The following is a 12,555-nucleotide window of genomic DNA, read 5'->3' on the forward strand; positions in this document are numbered from 1 at the left end:
GAGACGCGTCTATCGGCCCTGAAAACTGATGTACAGACCCCTGTCTTGGGTCAAGTTGAAATAATTCTAGAAGAAGAAGAGGTTGCTATTGAATCTCTTCTATCCAATATTCAATCAAATGGGACATCTGGGGTGGCTCCTAATACTATTTTTGAAGAAGAACCTCCGATGGGAGAAGAAGAATTAGAAAAGATTGCTAATAAGTCTCCTGGATCAGACACTGAGGGGGAACCATTGAAAGGTAGATTCTAAGAAGATTCCCTCTTCTGAGGGGGAACAAGATGACAAATAGGATTCTTCAAGGTATTCCTTTGGAAGAATGCCTCATTCCAGGATCTCCTATTCCTCGATCATCCCCTATTAGGACAACGACAAACATTGTTGATCATGTTAATGAATTACCTATGCATGAAGATATTTTAGGAGGAATTCACCAAGTTTGTACTGATATCCTTAATGAAGAAGACAAATCCAAGGATGCGTCCAAGGCCCCCCTTCTCATTTTCAAGGATAAAGAACCCGAGTTCTCTTTACAAGTGAATATGCATATAAGTCCAATTCGGACTGCTCCGACTCACTCTCAAGCTGTGTCCTCAGCTGTTCACTCTTCCGAAGAGGCGTTTCCTAGAGATGCAAACTTCTGTACTAAATTGAGCAAGAATAAAAAGGGAGAAAATGTAGATCCCACACTGTTCAAATGTCTCATTGGATGTCTAAGGTATTTGACATGTACTCAGCCATATATTCTTTTTAGTGTGGGAATTATTAGTTGATTCATGAAAGTGCCCACGATAGAGCACATGGAGGCGACAAAGAGTAATTTGAGATATTTGAAAGGTATTATTGAATTTTGAATGCATTATTCATTGTCTAAGGAATTTTAACTAGTTGGATATTCCAATTGAGATTTTTCCAGAGATATAAATGATCGGAAGAGCAACTGAATTTGGGTTTTTTATGGGGTCTAATGCCGAAGAAACAAGTGATAGTTTCGCTATCATTTGTGAAGATGAATATGTCGCGGTGACAACATGCGCTTGTCACACAATCTGGCTAAGAAGAATGTTGAAGGATATAGCTAGGTATGTTAGAGAATGAAGCAACACATTTTTTTGTCAACAACAAGTCTTCTTAAGCTCTAGCAAGGAATCATATTTTTCATGATCGAAGTAAACACATCTATACGCGCTATCACTTCATCTGAGAGAGTATTACGAAAAATGTGATATGATTTGAATATGTGAAATATGTTGATCAAGTTGCAGATATTTTTACGAAACACCTTGGAGTGAATGTTTCAGAAGAATGAGGACTATGCTTGAAATTACAAAGGAAAATAAATTAATTTTACGAGGAGGGTTAAAATAAAATTAATTAAAAAATCGAAGAGTCGTCTAAAAGTTTAAAGGTTTAGTTAATATTAGAACTTATTATTTTGAATTTATTATGAAAGTGTAAGAGTCACGGTGGTTTTAGAATATTAAGAATTTGTGTTCTGTTATAAATATAATAATTGTACTTGCAGAAAAAAATATGAAATGAAGTAAAATCTCTTCTCATTTCTTTTGAATTTTATTATCTTGATTTTTAGAGAGAATATGTCAATTATCCACTGACGTTTCCAACTATTTAAAGAAAGTGTTTGTCTTAAAACCAATAAAACGAAACTGAACAATAAAACGAAACTAAAACTAATCGAGAGTTTGGAGGAAGATCAATTTTAAAAGCGTACAACATAACATTTTCTTCTTCAGTTTATGGTAGAGAAAAATAAGTGGCGACTTGCGACTTTAAGAAAATAAAAATTATTCTAAAGGAAATACAATAATCGAGCTATATCGTTTTGGTTCCTCATCTCATTCGTTTATGTCGAAACAATCTATGGGTGCGTCTGATCGACTTCACTTCTTTTTTTATAAGATTTAAGAGGGATGTAAGTCATAATAGAAAATTGAGTCTTTGATTAATGTTCTCCAAAAATAATGTTTAAGCTTTATAACTATACACATCACTATAACTCAATCTTCCTTGAAAGAAGGAGATTCACTATCATATTTTTTTTTAAATAAATTCAAATTTCTTAGTTATCTTTAAGGGAAGTGTATTAAAGGAAGTATAAATATTATTATTTTTAAATGTAAATGCTATGAAACTACTTCAGGTTTGTGATGTTGTAAATATACTCGAAATCCCAACCCTAATTTGGTAATCCATTCTTCCATTAAATATATTTTTTTATATTTGATATAGAATTTCAATCATTCATTGTAAAGTTACAACTGTTGAAATGTACACAAATCTCTCCAAAGTTTTATCAACATGAAGATTAAATCAATCTCACTCTTTTAAATATTGTGCACTTGACAATTACCGATCTATTAACTACACCATACAATTTCTAAGGCATTTTTATATTGCATTTACCATTTATTTGATGTAAAGGAGAAAACAGCAGTAAAAAGGATCAGAATTACAAGAACTAAGAATCAAATAGCACGTGGGGCTAGGACAAAATGGAAGAACATATTCATAATATTTGAATTCATAATGTCAAAACACATTTACTCTTCTTCTCTTCATCTTAACTCAAAGCAGTGGGAACCATGAATCTACAGTGGATATATATATTTGAACATTCATTCATTTACAACACCTTGAGAGGCCGCAGCAGCCAATCTCTGCCACATCAATTCCCTTTGCACTATTAGATCCTGAGCATTTGCCAACTTTTCGGCATACTGTTTTCGACACTCTTCAAATAACTCAACATCCATATCCATGAACATTTTCCTTACATTAAGACTTAACCCATTGATTGCTTGGTTCCAATGAGACCTAATATTCATCTCCAAAGCCTGAAAAATAATGGGCAAGACAACACTTCGGTTTTGAGCAATCAAACTTATGATATGATCATTATTCCAGAGGAAAAGAGCTCTTTCGGCAACCTGCATAAACAAACTGTATGATTAAGTAAACAAAGAACCATAATTGGTTATTCAAACAATATTTGTAAGTATTACAGTAGAACCATCTAGACCCTTGATGATTGAAACTCCATTCACGAATGTATCACACTTCGAATTAGCTTTTTGTTGCAATATTTCTCAATTTTAACTTCAAATACCACTACTCAAATGTTAGGAAGTGGCTTTGTAGCCATCACCCCATTAAGCTATTGGACTCAGTATATATGTATAAAAATTAGGGAAATCATTAATTATGAATGATGATTGTAGCTGAAAGGCAAACTCTAATATCTTGTCTCCTTTTAACGACTATGGAGGTTTTTCTCCACGCTTCTAGAGTTTATGACAAATTCTTCATCGTGTCAAGTTGTTGTCAAAAACTATTCATAACCTGAGAAAGGATTAAGTGACAGGGTTAGCTTATAGAAGGAAACTTCAATGAGAAATACTTTTAATGTGTTATCGGTTTTGAAATGAGCTGCTTGGGTTGCAACCCATGTTTCTTTAGTCCATAGAGTATGAAGCCTTCAAATATTTCAGAAATCATATAATGAATCAACCATGACACAACAGTACAGTTTTCAGTCATCCACTCCTTGAACATATGACCTCCATTTGTAGTTGTGTGCATCTCTTTAGTAGGTATTCATCCAACTTGAAAAGCAGTCCCAAATGCAGCCATGTTCATTGTCAGAAAAGAATTAGGGTTTTCTCACAATTTTGGCTATAACATGTAAAAATTAGAGTAGGCAAATTGTGAGAATTTTATTCCAAGGGTCATGCCCTTTAAATAAATAATGCAACTCTACACAAGGATACAAGGGTAAATCTTTTATCCTAGTAGGTTAAAAATATTTTAGGATAAGTATATATCTTTTCATTTATATACAGTTATTAATAAAGTAATTATCTCTTTACATTTTATAAATATTAGGCTAAACTTAATACTAAATTCACATCGAGTTGACATGGGCGAAAAGTTGAGTCAACAATGGAAGAAGTTGCTTAAAATCAATCATTTATTTCTGTTAATTATTAATTAGCAAGCCAAATATCTATTTTATGTTAATAAATATTTGACCGTCAAACCATAAGACAATTACAATCATATTTAATGAATAAAGAATATTATTAGATCTTCAATGATAATGCAGTTACAGTCATAATGATGGAAGAAAAAACATAATTAGGTTTTCAATAATAAGGTAGTTACATTCATATTTAAGTAAGGAAGAAAAACTACAAGATAATCAAATAATTAAACGTGGTTTCTCTCTCAAAGTTTAACCTAATTCTAACTTTCTCTTCTCTTTTCTTCAATTATAAATTAGATACAATTATTGATTCTTTTATCTCAAAGTATAATCCATAATCCAAGATAGGTTAACTGTTGATTCTATTGTTATAACCTAATATTTTGCTAGTTGCACTATCACTATTAATAGGTTTTTAATTCGTGCTTTGAAGAGAACCTTCTCTTTTCCTTTCTAATTTATACCCACCCTAACTCAATTGAATAAGAATTTGGAGAGAAAATGATAAACCTAATGAAGAAAAAATAGGTGACATAATCAACATTGCACCTTTTCATTTTTATTTTTACAAAATTGTACATAAACTCGCCGGGTGTACACTAAAGATAAGGTCGAAGGATGTAATCCTAGTTGGGTTTGATCTCATAATTCTTTAAAGTTTATATATTTTAATGGGTTTAGCCTTTAATGAATTTAGGAGTTTTAGTTTAGTCATTATGGTTTTGATTTAGTCTTATAAATAGAGACAATGTAACATAAGATTATTACTTGGACCATTATTTCATTAAAATCTATGGACGATTACCCGAGAATGTAATGTTGGTCAAACATCGTTATATCTTGTGTAAATTATTCTTTCCCCTCTATCTATATATTATCTTTATTGTGTATTTAGATTATATATTTTCTCAACAAGTACTATAAGGATTGAAGGAAGTGATCAACACAAGTAGGTAAAACAAAAATGCAAGATGAAACGCTTCTCGGTCTTACCCATTGGTCGAGCAAGTGGAGCATTGATTAATATAAGAATTTTCAAATCCCTTTTAAATTTGTCACATCTTTGGATTATTCCTAGTAAAGATAAATCCATACACATATAAGCACACAATTAAAATATCATCACCTTAACTTTTGACATAGAGTGCACGGTCATATGGACACTTGATGAAATTCTTGTCTCGAAAGTATTGGTTAACTCAAACATTCCAAACTCTCGGTATTTACTTTAAACAATATAATGTCTTGTTTAACTTTAATACTTTCTCTACATGGACTTCCACTTTATATCCCAATAGTTGCTCAATGTAGTCTTCTTCATTGAGGAAGACATTCAAAAATACTGACCTAACATCCATTTGGTAGATCTTCTATCTACTTTGGGCTGCCAAGAAAATGATTAGTCTAATATTTCAAGACGAGCAATAGAAAAAATTACCTCATCATAGTCAATTTCTTTTTTGACTATAGTATTTCTCTATAAATCTTATTTTATATCTCACCACAACTCATATAGCATTCCTCCTTGTTTATACAGCTATTTAACTCCAATTCACTTGTGTCCTTGTGAAAGTGTAGCTCCATATTTTAACATTCTTTTTATCCATAAAAACAACTTCCTTAAACTTGATTTGTAACTTTTAGCATGCTTTTTATTTTAGCGAATGTTTCTTGTTTCAGTGGTTTGTTAAAGATGTCAGCTAATTTGATTTTGAGACTTCACGTATTTCAGTTTAACTTAATTTCTTTCGATGCACTCCCATATATAGTGGTAGTGAGTGTGTAAGTGTTTACTCCTTTCATGGAAGACATTATTCATTGCTAGGGTCATTGCTAATTTATTGTCAATACATATATATCTCCATAGACACTTAGCATGATATCTTCAATTCCTTCAATAGATGCATAAGCTAGATTGCGTGACATACACAGGACGTAGTTGCGACATATTTGGTTTGCATATAGACAATATGATAATTGGTTGCTTCTTGGACATCCTGGTGTAAAATTTGTTTCTCCCATTCAGAATACAAACCTAGTCCTACTCTTTCGATAACTTAAATCTCCAATATAATCACTATCACTATAGAGAACAATCTCATAGTTATTAGAAGAGGAGTAATATATACTAAATTTGGTTGTAACTTTGATGTATAAGATGATTCTCTTCACATATTCAAAGTGTGTGACCGTTGGAGCTTCCATACAGCGACTAAAGACTCCAACACTATACTATAGAGAATATCTGCTTTTGTACAAATCAGATAGTTTAAACTTTCAATGAGACTTATGTAGAGAGTTAGATACAAGTTTTCTCCTTTGGTAACTTTGCTCAACTTGATGCCACAATCTATAGGTGTAACCAATTGGATTAGAATCCTCCATCTTCATTTTCTTGAAAACTTCTATGGCATAACTTTTTTGAGTAATGAATATTCTTTCATCTTCTTGCTTACTTATATGCCAAAATAGTATGTCATTTGACCAATATTTATCATCTCAATTTTTTTGGTCATATTCCTTTTGAATTCGTCAAACATCTTTGGATAATTCCCAGTAAAGATCAAGCCATCCACATATAAGCACACAATCAAAATATCTTTATCTTAAGTTTTGAGATAGAGTGCACGGTCATATGGACACTTAATGAAATGCTTGTCTTGAAAATATTGGTTAACTCAAACATTCCAAGCTCTCAGTATTTTCTTTAAATCGTATAATGCCTTGTTTAACTTTAATACTTTCTCTACATGGACTTCCACTTGGTTCCAATGGTTGCTTAATGTAGTCTTCTTCAATTGAGCAAGACATTCAAAAATACTGACCTAACATACATTTGTAGATCTTCCATCTACTTTGAGCTGCCAAGAAAATGATTAGTCTAATATTTCAAGACGAGCAAATAGGAGCAATTACCTCATCATAGTTAATGTCTTTTTTCACTATAGTCTTTTATACAAATCTTATTTTATATCTCACCACCTCTCCCTTAGCATTCCTCTTTGTTTATACAGTTATTTAACTCCAATTAACTTGTGTCCTTGTGGAAGTGTAGCAAGTTCCCATGTGTAATTCTTAATGCTTGACTTGATTTATTCATCTATGGAAACTTTCTACTTTACTCTTTCCACCGCTTCTTAATAACTTAGAAGTTCATAATCACTACAAAGACAAAATAGAGTGATATCATTTTGATTTTTTGTTACCTTGTAAAGTTCTTCAATGTTTCTATATTTTGGTAATTTCTCATATGAGTTTCTTTTGACAAACTTGGTAAAGTAGATGGAGTAGACTTTTGATGCTCCTTTATCATTAGTTGCTCTAATTCACCTCACCATTCAAAATAAGTAGGATAGTTATACTCGTATTTTTAATGTTTCAATCCCAAGTATCTTCATCATCCAACTCCACATCGTGATATATGACAATTTTTTATTGTTTAGATTTTAATGTTTATAGCCTTTGGAACTTGAATCATAACCTACGAACAAGAGCTTCTTGCTTTTATCATTATGTTTTCTCTTTGTTCACCTGACACATAATCATTGGCAATTCTTTCAAAGACTCTAAGATAAAGATCCCATGCTTTCTTCCACTTCATGTTTCTTGTGGTGTCTTCTCTTGCACACTTCTTGTTGGAAAGAGATTCAATAAATACACAACGCAAACCACATCTTCATCCCAAAACTACTTAGGCATTTGTTTTCTCTTAAACATATATCGAGTCATGATCAATATAGTTCGGTTCTTCTTCTCAACTACTCCATTTTATTGAGGGGATATTGTAACTTTTAAGGGACGACGAATTTCATAGTCATCATAGTACTTATTGAACTCCTTTAATGTGAACTCTCCTCCATTATCAGATCGCATGACCTTAATAGAAAGATTGTTTTTTTTTATACAAGAGCTTTGAACTTATTAAAATTCTCAAACACCTCTGACTTCTCCTTCAAGAAGTACACTCACGTTTTCTTTACAAAATTATCTATAAAAAGGAGAAATTATTTATTCTTACTGAAAGAGTTCAATTGATTGTTCCACACATTAGTATGTATGAGTTCTAGTGTCTTTGTAGCTCTTGATGGAAGGTAGTCTCTCACCAACTTCTTATTTTCTAGAAGTTTAAAACTGCTAAAGATGAGATGGCCGAATCGTACATGTCATAGCCATAATGGTTTGCCATAGCAAGTTTTGAGACACTTTGCTACATCATTTTGAATGTTTAGAAAAAAACATTTTATTATGTGGCATAGGCACAATCCAGTTATTTTTTTTTATCTCTAATGCATACGTTATGTTAATTCAAGTGGATGACATAACATTTTTCTAATAATTGTCTTAGACTAAGAATATTATTCTTCATGTTGAGCACATAATAGACATTTAAGATAAATTGATGACTTTCATTCTTCAAGCCTATAAGAATTTTACTTTTCCTTTTAAAGCTATTTTTGAATCATCTCCACATTATACATTTCTACATAATGACTCATTTAGCTCCACGCACATTCTCTAATCTCCACACATGTGGTGGTTTGTACTATTGTCAAGGTTTCATATGTTTGTTTAGTCTTATATTTTGTTTTGGCAGGTGATTAATATAGTTTTTTCTTGTATAACTTTTTCTTCTACAAAATTTGCACTTTCTTTTATGTTGATAGGGTATCTACACTCAAATGCATAATGACCAATCTTGTTGTAATTGTAGAACTTGAAATTAGAGTTTTCATGCATTGGCCACAAGTAGTCTCTTCTATGCCCACTTATAGCTTGTGAATATCGACATTGTTCTCCATTGTTGAAGTTGTTGGACTACATCTTCCTTCTCTTCCTTGTCCTCATCCACAAGCTTGACCACGATCTCGTCCTCTTTGGCTTCCATGAACGTTGTCTTCTTTTAAATTTAATTTCAGTAATTCATTTATGGTCTCTTATTGTTTTTGCTTCTCTTTTATTTTTCCTCATACATTTGTAGAGAGCGCAAGAGTTGCTCAATAGTCATAGTATTCAAATCCTTATTCTTTTCGATGTTAGTAACAAATTGAATTTGGATTTAAAATATGTATAATTTTCTCCATATTTTGACTTCACCAGCATCTTCACCATTTGTTTTTAATTGATAACCAAAGCCAATACTTTAGACAAGTAATCAGAAATTATATCGGATTCCTTCCTCCATAAACAGCAATCCAAACTTACCTCTAAGAGTTTGAAGATAAATCTTGGTAACTTTCTCAACTCTTTTATTGCAAGTTTAAAGTTTATCCCACTCTTTAATTGTAGTTGCATTTGAAATTTTCTCAAATGCATCTTTATCTACTGATAGATAGATGAGAAATAAACATTTATTGTCTCTCTTTCTCGACTCCTTCAATATCTGAATTTGAAATTGACTTAGCATGGTTTCATCTTGCTCCTCTAAGTATTTCTCGACAACGTCCCATACATCTTAAGCTCCTAATAACGCATTCATCTTTATGCTCCAATTGTCGTAGATGGTCTTGGTGAGCATCGAAATTTGAAAAGGGAATTCTCCATTTGCTATCTTGGTGTAGGAGTTCCTAACTCTAATACCACTTTGTTAGGAAACTAGATTTAAAGAGATAAATTTTAAAGAGGGATTAGGATTTAAAAAAAAAAAAATTTCTTATTTTATTTTCTCTACAAGTTTAGAATAGTGGGGTTACATCCATATTTATACTTATATACTCTTAATTTTGAAAACTCACTTTAGAGTTATATATATATATATATATATATATATATATATATATATATTATTTAAAACTTTTTAAAACTTTATGAAATCCCCTAAAGTGTTCTAGATAAGATTTATCTAGTATCATTTTGAAACTATTGATTAAAATATTTGAATTATGTAATACTATTAAGGCTAAACTAATACTAACAAAAATTTCAAAATCCAAATCAAGTTTATATTTCATCACAGTTAGGTCATTTGTCTCCTCTCATTTTTTTTGTTAATACTTTATTATTAAGACTAATGCACATATTGCAATTTTTACTTAAAAAGATATGATTTAAGTTGGGATCATGGAGATGAGTAGAACTAGTCTACGATAAAAATAAACATGGTTAAAAAAAATAAAAGTATTCTCTAGATAACTTTAAGTTATTCCTTTTTTCATATAAAGCTCTTCACAATTGCTTCTAAACCCTAAATTATGAAAGAGATTAAAACCAGATAAATAGAAAATTAGAATAAAACTATATATCCTTCAAATTGATAAGGGTAAAGAGAGGTTGAGTTTATGTACATATAAATTGTGATGACTAGACTAACCATAATATCTAGAACAAATTGACTAATAATGCAAGTGAAATACTTTAATTATGAGTAACAACATGATTAAATTAGTGAACCCTAACATGCTTCTGGATAGGGTACATATGTCACATGAATTATAAGAGCAAATTGGATATGATGATGGACAAGGCAACATCTATACAAAAAGATCAAGTTTTGATGATAATATTTGCATCTAATAAGGATAAGGATAAACAAGCAGTATATGAAAGGAATATTAGATGCATGGCTACCTTTTGATATTAGTTTGTTAAACATTTGAAAAAGTTTTCTAACCTGAAAATGAGGACTAGTTAGACATCGAGATATGCGCCTAAAGAGCGGAACCATGCAATGCTGAAATTCTGCAGCCTGTGTTGCCTCCAATATTTCTTCAAGCTCCCCAAGAAATAAAACTTCCTTCTGGCAGTTTGTCATAGGCCAACATTTCAATAAACCACTTATAACAATATCAGCCAATTTATCATCCTTCTCTACAAACTGAACTATGCAATATGATAGCTGTTGATGGTATATAGCAATGAGTTTAGGTTTATGCAAAGGAATAAGAGCTCGAACTAGAAACAATTTATGCTCCTCTTTCATTGGAAGAGCAAATCCACTTATGATGCTTCCAAGGATTTCCAACAACTCACTGATACCACTATGCCTCGGTGTCTCATAAATAAAACGAGAAAATATATTGTTGATTGACCTTCTAATGAAAGGCCGATGCACCATGAATTTCCCATATATTCGATGGATGATAGTTTTCAAATAATCCCTTTCTCGAGGGTCCTCAGATTCAAATAAATCAAGCAACCTTAAAACAAACGAATGGTCAATATAACGTTTAGCAATCTTTGTCTCAGTATCAGAAGATACAATGTATCTTAAGAGAAGCTCATATACCAACTGAAGATGTGGCCATGATGGATCAAGGTAAGTTTCATCCTCATCTGGATCTGTAAACTCTGAACTTGTGTTTTCATGGGAAGTTGGTGGCAGACAACGAAACATGTTTGATGAAATCATGCTAACCATTTCTTCCTGGTTGCTCTCTGTAATCTTACCAGAACCAGATTCTACATAGTCAACTAGCTGAGAAAGAGCATGGCGTTTCATCTCCTTCTCCCTAATCATTTTCAGAATATCAGAGAAATCAAACTGTATGAAACAAATTTGCAATTTTCGATGAAACAAGTCTTGCCGTTCGGAAAGTGGAACATCCCGGAACATGGGGAGGGATTCAATAATACCAGAATGGGCCGGGGCAGATACTGTTGCGTTCCCAGAAGAGTGCTGATGCCTGAGATTTACAGATAGAATCGCTCTGGAGGAATGATTTACTACGACATTGGAGGCATAAACCAAACCTGTATCGCTAATGCCAGGAGCAGGGAACCCAAAAGCGTTAACATCCGATTTTGATACCTTGCGGTGACCGCGCTTTATTATTTTGTTGAACATCTCAAATTTGATTATATATATCATATATATATATATGAACCCTAATATATAAACAAACTAAGAGAGAAGAGATAAAGACTCAAATTTTACTGATCAAACAATCAATCAATCTGCAACCCAGAATTCGAATTTTGCATAAATCAAATCAAATCAAATCAAATCCAAGTTGAAGTTGGAATTAGAGAAAATGTTGGTCCAAAAATGGCTGGGCAAATAGTCCGAGTGAAACGGAGACAGCTCGCCGGGAGAGTGGTTTTCCTGACCATGAAAACGATTTGTCAGATGTATTTTCTTAGGGGAGCTGAAATCGTCTTAAACCACTCATCTAAATAATAATAATAATAATAATAAATATTGAAAATCAAATCTAATTATATAAAATATTTATACCAAATTTGTCTTTAAAACAGTTTCAATTTATTTATTTATAATAAAGAGAATTATAATTAACTAGATATTAAATTATTATACAATAAATTTCTAAAAGTACCCATATTTTTCTACCACAAGGTGCATTTTGGGTTATTCCTCGTCGACCTGCTTCTATTTGTTTAGATGTGATCCAAGCGAGTTCAAGTGCTTGAAGACAATATTTACCAAAAATAAATATGATTATCTCGAAAAGAAATATAAACAATAATGAGAAGAATTAGATTACATATATTCTAATGTGTAATAACTAAATGTGCGGGAATGTAAAACAAAAGCTACTTGCCAAGTGATTACATATATTTGCATCAAAACATTAAAACAAAAACGAACATTGCAATCA

At 31.9% G+C, this 12,555-nt stretch overlaps 1 protein-coding gene across 1 annotated transcript; it reads right to left on the reverse strand.

The window, feature by feature from the left end:
* Positions 1-2,575: 2,575 nt before the first annotated feature.
* LOC124934161 (serine/threonine protein phosphatase 2A 57 kDa regulatory subunit B' beta isoform-like) lies at positions 2,576-12,088 on the reverse strand. Its single transcript, XM_047474642.1, has 2 exons — positions 10,611-12,088; positions 2,576-2,948 (listed from the first exon to the last, which is right to left on the reverse strand). Exons 1-2 carry the CDS (start codon positions 11,805-11,807, stop codon positions 2,637-2,639), a joined length of 1,509 nt encoding a protein of 502 aa, XP_047330598.1. The 5' UTR covers positions 11,808-12,088; the 3' UTR covers positions 2,576-2,636.
* Between the last annotated feature and the right edge of the window lie 467 nt (positions 12,089-12,555).

This window comes from Impatiens glandulifera, chromosome 4, assembly GCF_907164915.1.
Source record: "Impatiens glandulifera chromosome 4, dImpGla2.1, whole genome shotgun sequence".
NCBI classification, from domain to species: domain Eukaryota; kingdom Viridiplantae; phylum Streptophyta; class Magnoliopsida; order Ericales; family Balsaminaceae; genus Impatiens; species Impatiens glandulifera.

What these genes read in the sequence shown, in the direction of transcription:
- LOC124934161 (XM_047474642.1), bottom strand. Translation starts at nt 11,807, where the DNA reads ATGATATATATAATCAAATTTGAGATGTTCAACAAAATAATAAAGCGC. An exon ending in TAACTAGTCCTCATTTTCAG is followed by an intron (nt 2,949 to 10,610) that starts GTTAGAAAACTT and finishes TTGTTTATGCAG; the next exon opens with GTTGCCGAAAGAGCTCTTTT.